Consider the following 15663-nt stretch of genomic DNA (forward strand, 5'->3'; position numbering starts at 1 on the left):
TTGATCCTCCGTCGCAACCGGCAGGTCGGGCAGACCGGCGCAGCAGGAGGGCACTGCAAGCTTTTTTGCTTCACTTCAATCCCTTGACTGGGCTGTGAGCGTGACGCTGTGCTAACGCAAATTTTCTGTTGATGACCGGGATCCGGATCGCACACCTTGGGGAGATTAGTAGTCCCATGTGGAAGTGGCAAATTAGGAATGGTGAAAGGAAAGCCAGCCGGACAAATGGACTACCACCCCGAAAGGACGAGGGGGGAGGGACACAGCATGCATTTCCGACGTGGTGCGTTCTGGACAAGGTCCTAAGCTGTTGGTTGCGGGTTGCCATCCCCCAAAACCAGAGACCGCGCGATTATGGTGAGGGGTGCTTATTGTCTTTCTCTATCGACACGCAGATCTGAGGGTTTTGATTCCCAGCCTCTGACTCCGTTGGCGTGGTCTAAAATTTCCATTTCGGCTCAGTTAGATCCATTTGGAGATACTCGACTCCTCGATCGTTATCTGTGCCAGGGCCTTTTTTCAATTAGGTGTTCCGAAAGAACGGGTCCCACATGCCAAACCGGATCAATATAGCCTGCTTCGTCTGCCAACTATGCTCTGTTTGTTCGAACGTGTAGTCATTCACTCCTCCTCACTGGTACGGCCCAAAGTTATATAAGCCCCTCGCTTTTGTGTCCATGTCTCCCCGTCGCCCCCTTTTCTTCTCCTTCCCACCATGAGGTCCAGCAGGATGTCTGCTACCTACGAGCCCGATCTCCCAGCAAAGAGTCTCACTCCACAGCGCAAGCACAGGAAGCTTTTGAAGGACGGGTCCAGCGAGGTATGGCCAGAAGACATTGAGCGAGTATTCGTCCAAGGTGCCGTGCGAACCAATCAAATGGCTTGTTCTCGCTCACACTTTCTGCAGGCCTCCGTGAATATTGGGAGTCACCGTGGGCGACCTTTTCTCGTGGCCGGAGTCGCTGGAGGAACCAGTTTCTGGTCGATTACCTCCAGAGACACGGCGTGGAGCGCTCCAAAAAGCAGGTCGCCAGCCACATCCAGGTCTTGCGAAATATGTGGAAAGGAGAACCAGGTATGTCCCATTTTTGACTTCCGTTTCTTCGATTTGCCAACATACACTCGCTAGAGTATAGATTGGTCGCCGGAGGGGACGAGCTTTTCCTTGAGACCAATATCAAGGCCGAGGACCAGTCTGACCCTCAGTTACTCACCTCCACCTCCTACGATGAACACTCACCAGCTTCTGATCGATCGGGTTGCGCCGCCCGCTCCATCTGCTCTAGCTCTGGCTCTTCGGTGTGTTCCGCAACGGAACTCACCATGCCACACCTCAGCACACGCGTACCCACAGCTGATGACAACGGCTGTCTGAGATCGTTCTCACCGCCGGAGTTCTCTCGAGCAGAGTCTCGACGTTTGTCGCCCCTTGCAACGTCCTGGACCCCAGATATTCTAGCGCCCCCAACTGTACAATCATCTCGGACAGATATTTACAGCGTCATAGGCGACACACTTGGCAGTGCACCACAGATCGCACCGGGCACATTGCAACAACCGAGCTTAGTCGACCCTCCACTCGTACATCCTCTGTCCTCCCAACTCCATGTCGACCCGGGTACCTCGACGAAACTTGTGCGACTGTCTCTATGGGCAGAGGGCATGCAGTCCTACACCGTACCACTGCACCCGTCTGCACAACTATCTATGTCGGCGGTCGCATTATGTATCAGACTTCATCTCCCACCCATCGATTCGCCATGCTCTCCGGGACTGCACGGTTTCCAAGGATCTATCACATGCACCACGCAGCCTTCTTCCACTTTTAGATGCTCCACTTCTGTTCTCGTCCGAAACCAGTGCGTCTCTCAGGAGATCGGTTTCTGCTCTGTGGTCACGGTGGAACCCACCGGGCACGGTCTATTGGAGACCTCCACACTGCTTTTGCCAGACTCAGCGTTAAGTCGCAGTCGGTGGCTCGACTCCAGTGAGTAATTATCACTTCTAGTCGTTCATATGCTGTACCCTCATGTTCAACACGTGTTCACAGCTTTCCCGACTTGCATCGTGCAAAAAATCTTCGTTAACGATGAGGTGGTTGCTGTCATCTGTTACGATCTCGATAGAAGCCAGCGCGAGAACATGCCCTCGGCGGAGCTCAGTGGGTTCAAAAAATGTTCTGGTCGAATGGATAAAACACCGCTGGCCGCCTACCATGTTGACAGCCAGTTGCCAACTTATACCCGTGCCCCCGGGCAATGCATACCTCGTGCAAGTCTCCCCCCTCAGACGTCTCTTTTAAATGCTCTTTCTCCTGTTGCCCGCGTCCGTTCCGGAGGGATCTCGCCGTACTGTTTGACACCCTCGTTGCTATCGTAAGGTAATTGCGCCCTCATGACCCCCATGACCTTGCATCTTCATTGGATGATATCTACTTGCGCCCCAAAAGCCTGTATCAATTTCCACTTGTGGATAGTTTGCGGACCGCTTTTCGCCGTCTGAGTTGTTAGGCTGTCGGACCGTACTCTATTTGCATTGCTTTCGTTCTGACCATGTATTCTTCATTCTGGGAACAAAATATTGTAGATAACTCTGTACGGTAATTGTTTGGACCCTCGTGGGTTTTCGGATGGTTCTAGTGTAGCTAGAAAGTCTCTGGATCACTTTTCACACTCAGAACCTGTGATAAGCACGGCGCATCCGTGAATCGAAGCGCCGTGTTCCCAGTTGTGCGGTTACCTAAGGTACGGGTCATCTAGCTTCAGGTACTGCCAATCTACGAAACAGTGGATTTACGTTAGCGCTTACATGTCGAGTGTTGAGATCTCATTGCTGGCGGTGCCTCCAAGCGGGGGGTTTGCAAGACGGCTTCCAAATGGTTAGTCCATGGTGGATTCATAATTCTGGTGCGCTGAGGGGTTGATGTCCAGGGTACTGTGGGATTTCTTGCGGTTTTCGCGGAAAGAACGGTAGTCGGAACCCTGAAAAGTGGCATGTCCGCGATAGTAGTAAAGAGGCTTCTTTGTTCGGAACTTTGTGATGTGACGTGACATCTGGAGGATCGGCATTCTCGGGTGGAAGCTGACGGGGAGGTCGAGAGGTCGAAGTGATCGATGGAAAGATGTACTTACTATAATGGACGTTCATGTTCAAACGGTCAGGTCTGAAATTCAGGGCTAAGCTTTCCACTATACGTAGCGTTTTACGTGAGGTGTCGGCTGCGAGAGCCTGTGAAATAATGAGATGGCACCACAAGATCAGCACAACTTGCATTGCACATAGTTAATATCTAGATCAGTGTCTAGTGCAAAAGCGACCTGACGATCTGGTCAATGGATGCTCGCGTAATTGCAAACCATGCGCCATGTCACAGAGATAGTCTTGTCAGCTCGTCCAAGTCAGCTTAAACTGAAAAAACTTGCCTGAAACAAACCAAAGTTTCGGGTTATCCTCGTCACATGCAACTAACGGATATCCTGCAGGGGAGACGGCGTTCATTTCCAACAAAGTATATAAAAAAGATTAATCTGATCCGAGACTCCACATTCTTGACGAAAGCTTGTGCACAAGTTGTATACGATGTCACTCAGAGAAGTCGTCAACAAAGCCGGGGTGAGGTGTGAGAGGAAGTGAGCCTCCCGACGAAGACAGTACCATGATGCGAGTCACAGGCTATCCATCGACTATATTGACCTCATGTGAACTGGCCCAATATCAGCAAGCTTGCTTGTTCGGCGCTGTTCAGGCGGACGACCACAGACTTGGCTGCCGATAGCCACCGATCTGCGGCCATCCTGGAATACTTGCGATTCTGTGTAGTCACATGACCATGAACCATTACATAAACGTCATGCAGTCCAGTCGCGCCAGTGGTTCGTGGTGTTGACATTCCAGAAGGCTGCCTCGCGTCGGGCATGGACGGACCTCCACCTCAGGAAGAAGACTTTACTTCTCTTCCTATACCCGAAAGACTTGCACATAAGAATTGGAAAGCCCGTGTTAGCGGATACGAAGCACTCATCAAGGCATTCCAGACAAGTGCTAGTGACAATGATCCTGTCTTCAAACCATACATCTCGAACTCCGATCTCCTCAAGAAGATTGCGACGGACGGAAACGCAGTAGCACAGGAGAAGGGTGTGGAGTGTCTCGTCGCGCTAATCAAGTATGCTGGGGAAACTGCCGTAAAGACGAGAGACGTTGTTGTTCCTGCCCTAGTCGACAAATGTCTTGGTTCTGCTAGGGTCGGTACGAAGAATCAGGCCATAGAGCTCATTCTCCAATACGCAGAGGTGGAGAACACTGCTGCTGGCGTAGTGGTGAGTCTATTCGACCCCGCTTACGTGCGAGTTCTAACACCCTTCATAGACGGACATTATTCCTGGCCTATCAGCGAAACAACCGAAGACTGTTTCGGCCAGCGTCCTCGCTCTGAAGGAGGTTATTCGGTAAGCGTTGAAGTTTCCGGGTGGCATCATGTCTGGTATCGCTCTTATCAATGTTCGACACTAGGATTTTTGGAACGCAGGTTACCCCGCTGGCTCCTGTTCTCAAAATATTACCCAAGATTTTCGCTCATGCGGACAAAAATGTTCGTGCGGAGGGAACCCAACTTGTCCATACCATATACCGATATATTGGACCATCCATCGACCCCTTTTTGGGAGAGCTCAAGCCTGTACAAGTTAAGGAGCTACAAGATGCGTTCGAAACTATGGAGAAGGAAGGGAATGGAAAGGGATCGTTGAAGGCCGAACGTTTTACGAGGGAACATCAACGTGAATCTGATGCCAATGCAGCAGTTGATGAAACCCCTGAAGGTAACGTAGCCATTCTTGACCTAGTCGGAGGAATGCTTTAATTGTCTGTTAGAGATTGACATCCCTGACCCTCGAATGTTGGCGGAAGTGGCAAACATTGTCTCCAAGTTCCGTCAAATATGCAAGCTAGTCTCGCGTCCTCAAAATGGAAGGAGAGGAAAGAAGTTCTTGACGAACTCCTGACTCTTGTTAATGCCACACCCCACATTCAGGATGCTCCTGAAATTTCGGAGCTGTCGAAGTCGCTTGCTACCTGTATACAAAAGGATGCTAACGTCAATTGTGTGGTGGCAGCGGCCAATGTTCTAGAAGGGTTGGCAAGGGGCGTAATGGAACCGTTTGGTAAGCTCCGTGAGGCGCTAGTCCCACCCATATTGGAGCGTTTGAAGGAGCGGAAAGCCAGCGTAACGGACGCTATCGGGGCTGCCCTGGATGCCATTTTCTTAACTGTAAGCAGTGTTCGATATACTATTGGTTCTGCGCACATTGATCGTTGCGTCAGACTTCCCTACCCGACATAATACCAGATTTGCTTCCTGCTTTAAGCAACAAAAATCCACAGGTTAAAGAAGGGACTTTGAAGTTCCTTGCTCGGTGTCTATCGACGTCGTCTACTCCTATTCAATCAGGCCAAATTAAGACGCTCACTGAACCTCTTGCCGCACTGCTGGAAGATGGTTTTGAGGGTGCCCGCAACGAGGCTGCAACGTGTTTGGGGACTTTGATGAAAATGGTCGGAGAGCGCCCGTTGAACGCCCTTATGGAGGGGTTGGCCGACGTGCGCAAGGCGAAGGTTAAGGAAGCATATGAGAAGGCTGCCGTCAAGTGTAAGGCCTGGAACCTGGAGGGGGGGGGCCTAAGGCGTCGCCGCCCACGAAGGAGGCAGCGAAGAAGAAGGTGACTTCAAAGTCAGCGGCAATTGAGGCCTCAGCTGCTGCTGCGGATGTTCCAGTAAGCGATCCACCTCCTGACAAACCAAAGGGCAAACCTCCTGCCAGACTGACGGTTAGTTAGTATACGTTTTGATTCTTTGTCCGCCGCCTGACAGCTCTTTAGGCAAAGAAGGCGGCGGTAGGTGCGGATCCCCCAGACTCTTCTGGCGGGAAAGGCCCAAGCCCAGCTTTGAAAACAGCTCCATCGGCCTCGAAGAAGCCCCCTATATCGACTGCTGCTACTGCTAAAGCCGCAAAGCCCGCCGCTCCAAGTGCACTTGACTCCTTTAAGTACAAGCATACTCCTGAAGACGCCGAGGGGCTGGCCGCGGAGTTAATACCAGCGAGTATCATGGAAGGGCTTGGGGATACGAACTGGAAGACCAGGCTCGCAGCATGCGAGGAAATGACAACATGGCTTCAGGGTGTAATAGCAGAGGTTGACGCGGAGGTCATCGTGCGCGCCATTGCAAAGAAGGGTTGGAACGAGAAAAATTTCCAGGTCTGATTGTCCAGCTGTGCCTCACTGGTGCGCTAACTGTTATTTCAGGTTTCTGCGAAGTTGTACGCTGTCTTGACGAGCCTGGCCGAAAGTTGTCCCTCGTTTGGGAGGTCTTGTGTGGCACTGTCATCAGGTCACTTAAGTGAAAAACTGGGAGATTTGAAGCTGAAAAAGCCTGCCGGAGATGCGCTGACTGTGTTTGCGGAGAAGACTTCTCTGCAATTCGTCCTCAATCAAAGTATGTGACTCCATTGTGTCTATGTTTGCGTTTCACCTGCAACCTGGACCAGTTTATGAGCCGCTGGGAAAGCAAAAAGCTCCAAAGGTCCTTGCTGACTCGTTGGTTTGGATCGACACTGCAATCGGTGAATTCGGTACTGCAGGGTTATCCCTTCGCACACTCATCGAGTTTCTCAAATTGGCGTTGAAAAACTCCAATGCTGCCGTGCGTACCAGCGCTACCAAGACACTCGTAACAGTTAAGCTTTTTGCTGGTGCAGGTAGGTTTTTTTTGCCAACATCTTATGCGGATATACGACGGCCATGACAGGTATTAAGTCGTTCTTGGAGGATATCAATCCTCAGTTACTTGCCACTATTGAGAGCGAGTTTGACAAAGTCGAGGGCACTCCGGCGCCAAATCCAACGCGGACATCAGTCGACACCGCTGCGATAGCTCCTGCATCAAGTGATGGGACTGTCAAGGGTGGTTTGGACCCTTTGGAAGAGCTCTTCCCCAGAGTAGAAATTGATAGCTTGCTGAAGGGGACCACTATCCTAGTTGACGCCAAGAGTGATGCGTGGAAATCCAAGAAAGAGGCTCTTGAAACCCTTCAGGCTACTCTGGATCAAGGCACGAATAAACGCTTGAAGCCTGCAATGGGTGAGTAACGCTAGCACCGATTTGAATGATGCACTCACCACTGGGCAGGTGAGATAGGGCAAGTCCTCAAAGCTAGGGTCGTTGACACAAACAAAGTCGTGCAAACCCTCGCTCTCGATATCGTGGCCCGTATCGCTACAGGTATGGGCAAACCATTCGAGAAGCAGACCAAGTTCTTTGTTGTTCCTGTGGCTACCGTGCTCTCAGATCAGAAAGCCCCGATCAGAGCGGCGGCTTTGCAGACTTTAACCGCCATTGCCGATGCATGTGAGGGTTTGGAGCCCATGATTCACTTTATAGGCACGGCGTTGGAAGCGACTAATCCTACCCAGCGTGCCTCGTTACTCGGTTGGATTACAGAGTATATGAAGGGGCATCCATCCTCTCACCCTCTTGACCTAAGTTCGTGGGCCAGTACCGTCGTGACCTGCCTGGATGACAGAAATACGGATGTACGGAAGGGCGCGCAAGCTCTTCTTCCAGCGTTGATCACGTCCATTGGTTTCGACAAGGTCATGTCCCATACAAATGGACTTAAACCGGCGTCGCGCAAGACAGCGGTACCACTTCTCCAGGCTGCAAAAGACCTAGCTCCTACGCAAACATCGCCTGCGCCTCCTAAAATGGCCAATAAAGCTGTAACTACGCCTGACCCACCGTCCCCGGTAAACACTCCCTCCCCTCCCCCTGCATCGTCCGGACCTCCAGGAAAGGCTACTGGTGTGCGCAGGAAGCTGCCGCAAGGTACCTCCCGTCCAGATTCTAGAGCTGAGTCAATCGAAGAATCGGGATCGACGCGGGTATCGAGCAAACCTGGCCTCAAGCGACCTGGGATTCCTGGAGCCCCTCCTAAAGTTTCCACATCCCCATCGACCCTTGGAGCTCTCCCTTTTACACAGATGAACGTAGAGACAAAGCGCTCAAGGTTGGCCAAAGATGGCCAAAAATGGATCAATGAATCTGGGCCCACTCGAAAGGATCTAGCTGATTTGCTGCAGCATCAAATGGATCTCCATACGTCGAAGGACCTCGTTGCCCAGCTGTTTAGCCATGACCATAACGCTATTAACGATCACGTGATGGGGCTCTCGACCATGTATGACTTTTTCTCCGCTGCAGAGTCTGGATCGGATAGATATGGCACCCCAGCTGAGAATATGCGCGCTGTGGGCTTGGCATGTTCTGATCTTGCTCTGAAATACGTGTCGATCAAAATCCATGAGCCGCAGTCAAATCTAGTATCTCGATGTCTGGACGTGGCCGAGGCAGTTGTGTCTTTTTTGCGTAGTCTTGACGCACAGATTGACGATTCCGAGGCTTTATGCTTCGCTCCGACGCTGATTTTCAAAGTAGGTCGACGCTACTATACTTTGAATTGCTCTGACAAACTTCTTCTAAGCTTGGTGACGCACGGGAACCTGTCCGAGTACGCGTTCAAAAGATCATCCAGAGTCTCTCGAAAGTCTACGCATATAGCCGGATATTTGACCTCTTGCTCGAACATGGCCTGAGATCCAAGGTCGCAAAGACTCGCCAGGGAGCTTTGGATGAGATTGCAAATCTGCTGAAACGTAACGGCATGGGAGCCTGCCACCAACCCAGCAAAGCATTCCCAGTTATTGGATCAATGATAGCTGACAAGGATTCTGCTGTTCGCAAATCTGCGCTCTCTGTTCTCAGGTCAGTCGCTCGTAGTCAGTTGGCTAAAAATGTTACCGACGTGGACCATCAGCGAGGGTTACACCCTTGTGGGTGAAAAGGTTTGGACTTTGATGGGCCCTCTCCCGCCAAAAGATAAGACACAGCTTGAGGAACGGCTTCGGCGCGTCCCAGGACCGAGCAGCCCAACAAAGTCAGAGCATCAAGTCGCTGCCCCTCCCGCGCAGATTGCTCGCCTTACAAATGCCCATTCGCGACCCGAGTCCCCCGCTAGAAAAACCGGCGGAATCCCACGGCCGGCAAGCCCCGCCACTTCCACGATATCTCGAATTGCCCAATCTACCTCCTCAGTACGAACGCTGAGATCAGCTTCCCCGGCACCTTCACATGTCGATCGGCCCGTTTCTCCTGCAGGTATTTCTAAGCTCCCTGGGCCTACTGCCTGCAGTGGGCTGCCGGGACCGTCGACGCTGGGTGGCTCATCCTTACCAAGTGTGACATCACCCTTGGCCTCTCGCCCGAAAAGCATGCTACCCTCCCGCCTAGGTCAACTTCGCCCACGACCCAACTTACCAACCTTTCAACCTGGTATCGCTAAACCGCCTGAGGAAGTATCAGAACTTCCTTATGTGACTCCACCTAACTCTCATGGAGTCGTTGACATACCGCCTGAGCAAGCTATAGACACGCTAGCTGACGCTGCACTGTCTTATGATGACCATCCTCCGGCTGTAACTAACGACATCACGGTTACAATCTCAAGCATACTGAGCAGCGATGCGTCACGCAGCGTAGATGCGCTGAAGAAGATCCAAAAGATACTCATGATCAAACCCGAAGATGGACACACTTCTACCGAGTACAAAGAGCTCGCGGAACACACTGAGGGTCTCATAGAAACCATCACGCTTCAGATGTCCCACATATTCGAACGACAGGAAGATCTGGTCATAGATGAGAACTTCCGACTGGCGAAGCATCTTATCCAAACCCTCAACACGTTTTGTGACCACGTATTATTGGCAGAATCACTGACGGTGGACATCCTTACACCTTTGCTGGAGGAGCTTACTCTACGTCTTCTCGAGACGGACGATAGTCATGTCAGCAAGGTGAAGGACATGTCGCGATTCATCAACATGATCATCCTTCGACTGTTTGCAACTGGCCGCAAGATGTCGGTCTTCCGGTAAGTGCATGCGACACACTGATGTGCATCAGTTGCTGAAGATTTTTAGCGCTCTCTTCGCACTGCTTCTGCAAATCGTCAAACCATTTCCCAATAACGGCACTCTACCAGAGTCAAAGGAGGCGCGTGTTGCAGAGCTCGTTCTCAAATGTGTATGGAAACTGGCGCGAAATATACCTCAGGATCTCAAAGAGCAGAAACTGGATCCTGTTGAATTACTTCCTGCGGTGGAACACTTCTTGCAATCAGGTCCCACCTAACGAATGGCGGGCAAGAGCTACCAACAAAGTCCCAGTGCGGAGACATGCCAGTTGAGGACCATTAAAGTTGTCATCCAGCATGTCGTTGGTAAGTGGGCTAGATGATGTCAGCCTCAATCGACCGCTCACACGGTCGCTCCAGCCCACTATGGTGACGATGTATATGACGTTCTCTCTGCATCTTTCGACGATCCGTCTGCCACGATTGTCTATCCTTACGTCTACCGGATCTTGAACTCTGTGCCGAAGCCCACGGAGCCCGCAGTACGACCCCATCACAGTCCTACGGGAACACTAAGTCGGCCATATTCGGTTGCGTCTAGCCGTCCTATATCTCCGACGGGTTCGGCATCTGCCGCTAACCGACATTCTTCACCGGGACATGGGACTAGTGCTAGTGTTTCCTCGCACAACGGCTTCTCACCTCCAATGGATGAGCCGGATCCGGAAGCGCAGCTAATAACCATTATCAATCACATTTCCAGCGAGACTACCGGAGCAATGCATAAGGAAGGAATCACGGAGTTGCACTATTTCTTGAAGAACTATCCACATAAGCGTCCGCGAGTCGAAAAGCTTCTAGAAACCACGGGACCAGCGTTTCGCAAGTACATTAATCGTGCACTGGCGAGTCGCGCTGCGGAGGATCTAGAAAGGTCGGCAGCTGTTGCCAGTACTTTGTCAAGTACGCGTTCTCACAGCGACGTGGTTTTGTAACTCATGACCGACCTCAGAACTGGAAGCCAATGGACACGACTCTCAGCCGACTTCCCCTGTCACACGTGAGGGAGGTGGTTCTCGACCAACGCCACCACCTGTCCCAGATGGGCCTCCTGGTGATGACCGATTGCATCAGCTACATGACATATTCCATTATAAACGGTCCAGCACGACGAGCAATGGCTCGGCGAGACGAATGTCTGAGACGTGACCTTGCGCCGTGTTTATCTGTTATGTTATATGTTCCTTGTTCTACTCTTCAATGGTTGCATACCATCACGCAGAATATCATATCATCCATTCTGGTCAGCTTCGGGAGTTTCGGTCTGATGTACTGTCACAATCACATCCCTAAATAAACTTACACCAGTTTCCATACCCCTGGGCAGGGTCGTGAATTTGGTCATGTTTGATGAGAGCGACGACCTCCGACGTCGAGCATTGGAGCTGGTGCATTCGACGGACGCCAGCAGCTTAGTCCGAAGCTCACTTTGTTATCTTCAGGCGGACTTGCTGGCCATCCGCAGCTACTTACGAGCTTCCTCCTTCGGCGCTGTGCGACCCGTCTCTGCGTTCCACCACTTCTGCACTTCCCACTGCCAGAATGGCTGCCGTTACATATGAAACTGCGCTGATGTTCTGGAGAATAATTACGCAAATATTCTTCAGAGAAATACGTCCCAGAGGTGCCTTCAATATCCCGCGAGATGGGCCGGTCATTTTTGCCGGTGCACCCCATAGCAATCAAGTACAGCCGTTTACATCTGCACGGTTATTGTATCTGACGTAGTACCCCAGTTCCTTGATCCTCTTCTCCTAAGCCTAGAGGTGTACAAGGAAACACGTCGCCGCGTTCATTTTCTGACTGCTGCCAAGAGTATGAAACGTAAAGCAGTTGGTTTCTTTGCCCGGCAGATGGACAGTAGTGAGTCTCCGGATCTTCCTGACCCAGTATCGTTCCGACGATTGTATAGTACCTGTGGCTCGAGCTGTGGACGAGGCAAAACCTGGAACCGGGCTGGTGTACCTTTCACCCGATGATCCCCTGCCTTAGTGCTTGGAGAGGGAACTCAATTCAAGTCAGAATTCTCTCCGAAAATGCAAATTATGCTGCCCAAGTCCGTAAACTCAGCTGTAGCGGAAGTTCTCATGGTCATATCAGACACCGAACTTGCGCCTCAAGAAAGAGTTTGCAAGTGAAGCGGGTAAGGGAACTGCTCGTGTGCGAGAGAAGTCGGCGGAAATAGAGGCAGAAGGCAAAAGAGGCTTTCCGTTCAAAATTCTACCATTCATTGACCAGCAGGAGATGTATCGCGGAGTCTATCAACGGCTGAAGGATGGTGGTTGCATTGGAATTTTCCCTGAAGGTTTGGAACGTGTTATGTGTATTTCATTCCTAATTGACCATGTGTTGTAGGTGGAAGTCACGACAGAACTGATTTGCTTCCCCTGAAAGCTGGTGTATCTCTCATGGCACTTGGGGCAATGGCGAATGATCCAAGTGTAAAAGTCAAGATCGTGCCTGTTGGTCTGTACTATTTCCATGCCCATCGATTCCGGTCGCGAGCAGTCGTGGAATTTGGAAGTGCACTCGACGTACCAGAGGAATTAGTCGAGATGTTCAAGCAGGGCGGATCCAGCAAGCGGGATGCAGTAGCAAAGCTTCTGGATCTTATCTATGACGGTTTGAAGACCGTGACGATAAGGGCGCCCGATTATGACACTCTTATGGTGCAGTGCTTCTTGGCTAGTGTTAACCCTCCGCTCACTGCTGTAGCGCAGTTGATACAAGCCGCCCGACGCCTTTACAAAACCCCAGGGCAACACCCTACGTTGGGACAGGTGGTCGAGCTTAATCGTCGTTTCTTGGAAGGTTACACCAATTTCAAAGATGAACCACGAATACAAAAGCTGAAAACTGACGTATTGAAATATAATCGACTTCTTCGAGATCTTGGATTACGAGACCATCAGGTAGAGCAACATCATCATGTGGGTAACTAGGCGAGGCTGACGACCATGGCAAGGTACCGCGGGCGAAGAAAGCAAGTTGGAAAACCCTGAGTCTTCTAATGTATCGTCTCCTCCTCTTATTGATTTGGGCAGTTCTCGCACTGCCTGGAACGATATTGAACGGCCCTGTGATTATTCCGGCCTCCGTGATCTCTAGACGAAAGGCCAAAGGTACGAAAGACGAACATGAATAGACGTAATGACTGACTTGGCGATACCAGAGGCACTCGCGGCTTCCGTTGTCAAAGTCGCAGGTCGAGACGTGCTTGCGACCTGGAAAATCCTTATCTGTCTTGGTGTTGCTCCACTTTTGTACACGTTTTACGCGATCCTGGCGACGGCGATTGCTGTGAGGATGCAGGTTCCTCTAGGAGTACGGCTATGCACACCCTTCCTCGTTATCTGTGCGCTACCTTTCATGAATTATGCAGCCCTCAAATTTGGTGAGGCGGGTATGGACGTCTTGAAGTGAGTGTTTGTCGCCCTAATTTGCGGAGTCTATGGCTTATCTCCACTTTCACAGGTCGCTTAGGCCGCTTATCCTTGCCCTTGGTCCTGGGCACCAACGAGATCTGGACAAAGTCAAGGAAATGAGGATGCGACTTTCAAACGAGGTCGTGGACGTCATCAACGAATTTGGACCCAAGCTTTATGATGATTTCGACCAAGTAAGTTGCCTTCATCCCTGTAACTATTTACTTGTCTTACACAGGGGAAGTTCCGAATTCTGGTTCCAGCCAGTGCTCCGCCCTCAACCGGTAACCCGGGAGTTTGGCGCCGAAAGAGCAGCGTCGGCCAGGTAGATGCCCAGGGCAACCTGCTTATCCACCCAATGGTAGGGTCTTACTGCCTCCACGGACATTGTCCTACTCACACTTTCCAGACTTGGATAGACGAGAGATTATTTGGATGGAGCCGCACCGGCACCAGCGTATCGGGAGGCAGTACGCCAGTTAGCAGGCCTCAAACACCTGATGAATCAGAAGAGGAGGATCATGGCGATTATGATCACGTCATCAATTACATTCCTGCCTATGAAGACGCGTCCCGGGGGAAGCTTCGTAATCGGCAGGGTTCCTACGCGGACCTACAAAGGCTTCGGATGACATCTGCCAATCAGACAAACACGCCCGTAACAGCCTCTGGAGCTCAGACATCGGACAGTCAATCGATGCATGTACGGTCACGCAAGCGCAAGGAAAGCCTTTCTGATCTCGTACCTGTGGAGCGCATTGCCAATGTGGATCGACAGGAAGATTTTGAGAGAGTGACAAAAGGCCTGAACAAGGAGATTAGCGAGAAATCTGGTGCATAGGGCGGTGGATGATATGGTGTACGTATTATACATCGCTGGTGCATACTGGCCTGGGTATGTGTGCAGGGTCTATCTAGGCAAGGAGCAACAATGACGATTACTTAACATGCGACTGACATATTGCCGCAAGAAAGGACTTCAGTAAGGTAATCCCCGAACCTCGATGTAGGGGTTGTCTCGAAGGCTTGTCTTAGAGAACTCCATGCCACAATCAGCATTTGTGCATCTTTGGATTTCTAAATGCCTAATGGTTACAGGCCACATCCGAAGGCCACTTACTTGAGAACACCAGAAGATTCATTGAAGAACTGAATAAGGTATTGACCTGCCGGCCACCAAGAACGCCCGACGTTTAAAGCTCACCTGTATTTGAGTGCAACCTCCTTGTCGCGCCCTGTAGGAACCTAGAGCTTCTGGCCCCAGGTCCATACACCTTATTTCTCTCTGTAGACTTTGGTCCAAAGCTAAGCATAGACCGAGATGTCGACACTTACTGTCCGGCTATGGTATCTGTCGCTGGCGCTAACAGTGAGTAAGGTGTCAAATCGTCAAAGACGCTGTCACTGACGGCGTGTACTTCGTAATCACGTAGATTGGTCTTCCTCGCGAAGAACCACACTTCTCAACGAGTAGATGGGGCTCGTCGTCGCTACTTGACATCGCTGAAGTCACTTGTTCAGGTTGGATGCAGTACACAGCTGCGGTTGAATGAAGGAGGCAGAACAAAGGTGATAACGTGTCTTCCACAGCAAGTATGTATATACCCTAATGACATTGTCAGCAATCAATACATAGATACCATTGTGGAACTAGAGGCAGCGTGACGTCTAGAAAGTAAATTAAACAAAGATAAGGCGTACACATGTCAGTAGCTGATAAAATAAGTACCACCATACCACTTTCGGGAGAGACTCGAGATATATTACCCTGATCAGTGCCTTGAGGCCACGGAAGCAAATACATACGGAAGTATTTCTCGTCCTCGGTTTACAATAATGCCTTCAGTACTGCTGCGCCTTGTTGAAATGAGCATAAGAGACGTGGTATTCCCGGCCCGTTGGCAACCACTGTGCCAATTGAAAGCGCAGTGCTTGCGGAAGATCTATGTACTTATCAAGTCACCCATCTAAGCTCGGATCTAAGCGACAGCTGCTTGTGTTCGTGTTCGTGCGAGCCACAGCTGTCTACGACCTGCCTAACAGAGGGATGGCAATGTCATTGGGGTGTGAGCGACAGCCGCACAAATATCATGACAGCGAGGGAAAGGTGTGTATCGCATACTACTTTGTATGGTGGGGCTGCAGCACTTCAATAATTGGTCCCCTGCAAAAACATTAATATCGAGTACTGGATACACATCCTCACAGAAA

The 15663-nt window shown here is 51.0% G+C and overlaps 5 protein-coding genes across 5 annotated transcripts; 3 read left to right on the forward strand and 2 right to left on the reverse strand.

The window, feature by feature from the left end:
• Positions 1 to 730: 730 nt before the first annotated feature.
• F5J12DRAFT_714757 (uncharacterized protein) lies at positions 731 to 1248 on the forward strand (the record flags this gene model as incomplete). The annotated part of the gene is made up of 3 exons (XM_051740906.1): positions 731 to 857; positions 908 to 1075; positions 1130 to 1248. Coding segments are annotated over 3 exons (414 nt in total), but the record flags the coding sequence as incomplete, so codon positions are not given.
• A 1230-nt stretch (positions 1249 to 2478) lies between these two features.
• Positions 2479 to 3365, reverse strand: F5J12DRAFT_376466 (uncharacterized protein). The gene is made up of 3 exons (XM_051739105.1): positions 3132 to 3365; positions 2797 to 3081; positions 2479 to 2739 (listed from the first exon to the last, which is right to left on the reverse strand). Exons 1-2 carry the CDS (start codon positions 3271 to 3273, stop codon positions 2798 to 2800), a joined length of 426 nt encoding a protein of 141 aa, XP_051603411.1. The 5' UTR covers positions 3274 to 3365; the 3' UTR covers positions 2479 to 2739; position 2797.
• A 516-nt stretch (positions 3366 to 3881) lies between these two features.
• F5J12DRAFT_804920 (microtubule associated protein) lies at positions 3882 to 11350 on the forward strand. The gene is made up of 18 exons (XM_051744519.1): positions 3882 to 4319; positions 4369 to 4448; positions 4513 to 4820; positions 4873 to 4927; positions 4951 to 5269; positions 5323 to 5647; positions 5668 to 5825; positions 5877 to 6254; positions 6303 to 6492; positions 6545 to 6754; positions 6805 to 7137; positions 7186 to 8486; positions 8537 to 8817; positions 8870 to 9985; positions 10035 to 10212; positions 10261 to 10333; positions 10388 to 10930; positions 10980 to 11350. Exons 1-18 carry the CDS (start codon positions 3915 to 3917, stop codon positions 11174 to 11176), a joined length of 6450 nt encoding a protein of 2149 aa, XP_051603412.1. The 5' UTR covers positions 3882 to 3914; the 3' UTR covers positions 11177 to 11350.
• A 219-nt stretch (positions 11351 to 11569) lies between these two features.
• Positions 11570 to 14293, forward strand: F5J12DRAFT_903354 (glycerol-3-phosphate O-acyltransferase; the record flags this gene model as incomplete). Its single annotated transcript, XM_051748392.1, has 12 exons — positions 11570 to 11713; positions 11764 to 11890; positions 11940 to 11986; positions 12031 to 12117; positions 12149 to 12332; positions 12383 to 12696; positions 12748 to 12939; positions 12993 to 13149; positions 13200 to 13446; positions 13502 to 13646; positions 13691 to 13813; positions 13862 to 14293. The coding sequence occupies 12 exons, from the start codon at positions 11570 to 11572 to the stop codon at positions 14291 to 14293; spliced, it is 2199 nt and encodes a 732-aa protein (XP_051603413.1).
• A 69-nt stretch (positions 14294 to 14362) lies between these two features.
• F5J12DRAFT_376558 (uncharacterized protein) lies at positions 14363 to 15175 on the reverse strand. Its single transcript, XM_051739106.1, has 5 exons — positions 14862 to 15175; positions 14788 to 14809; positions 14657 to 14737; positions 14573 to 14601; positions 14363 to 14519 (listed from the first exon to the last, which is right to left on the reverse strand). The coding sequence occupies exons 1-5, from the start codon at positions 14951 to 14953 to the stop codon at positions 14432 to 14434; spliced, it is 312 nt and encodes a 103-aa protein (XP_051603414.1). The 5' UTR covers positions 14954 to 15175; the 3' UTR covers positions 14363 to 14431.
• Positions 15176 to 15663: the final 488 nt, after the last annotated feature.

Source organism: Pisolithus orientalis, assembly GCF_024613125.1.
Source record: "Pisolithus orientalis strain OTSU chromosome Unknown F5J12scaffold_4, whole genome shotgun sequence".
NCBI classification, from domain to species: Eukaryota; Fungi; Basidiomycota; class Agaricomycetes; order Boletales; family Pisolithaceae; genus Pisolithus; species Pisolithus orientalis.

What these genes read in the sequence shown, in the direction of transcription:
- F5J12DRAFT_376466 (XM_051739105.1), bottom strand. Translation starts at nt 3,273, where the DNA reads ATGCAAGTTGTGCTGATCTTGTGGTGCCATCTCATTATTTCACAGGCT. An exon ending in GAACATGAACGTCCATTATA is followed by an intron (nt 3,082 to 3,131) that starts GTAAGTACATCT and finishes CCTCCCCGTCAG; the next exon opens with CTTCCACCCGAGAATGCCGA.
- F5J12DRAFT_804920 (XM_051744519.1), top strand. Translation starts at nt 3,915, where the DNA reads ATGGACGGACCTCCACCTCAGGAAGAAGACTTTACTTCTCTTCCTATA. An exon ending in GGAACGAGAAAAATTTCCAG is followed by an intron (nt 6,255 to 6,302) that starts GTCTGATTGTCC and finishes CTGTTATTTCAG; the next exon opens with GTTTCTGCGAAGTTGTACGC. An exon ending in CGCAAGATGTCGGTCTTCCG is followed by an intron (nt 9,986 to 10,034) that starts GTAAGTGCATGC and finishes GAAGATTTTTAG; the next exon opens with CGCTCTCTTCGCACTGCTTC.
- F5J12DRAFT_376558 (XM_051739106.1), bottom strand. Translation starts at nt 14,953, where the DNA reads ATGTCAAGTAGCGACGACGAGCCCCATCTACTCGTTGAGAAGTGTGGT. An exon ending in ACAGATACCATAGCCGGACA is followed by an intron (nt 14,738 to 14,787) that starts GTAAGTGTCGAC and finishes CAAAGTCTACAG; the next exon opens with AGAGAAATAAGGTGTATGGA. An exon ending in GAATCTTCTGGTGTTCTCAA is followed by an intron (nt 14,520 to 14,572) that starts GTAAGTGGCCTT and finishes AGAAATCCAAAG; the next exon opens with ATGCACAAATGCTGATTGTG.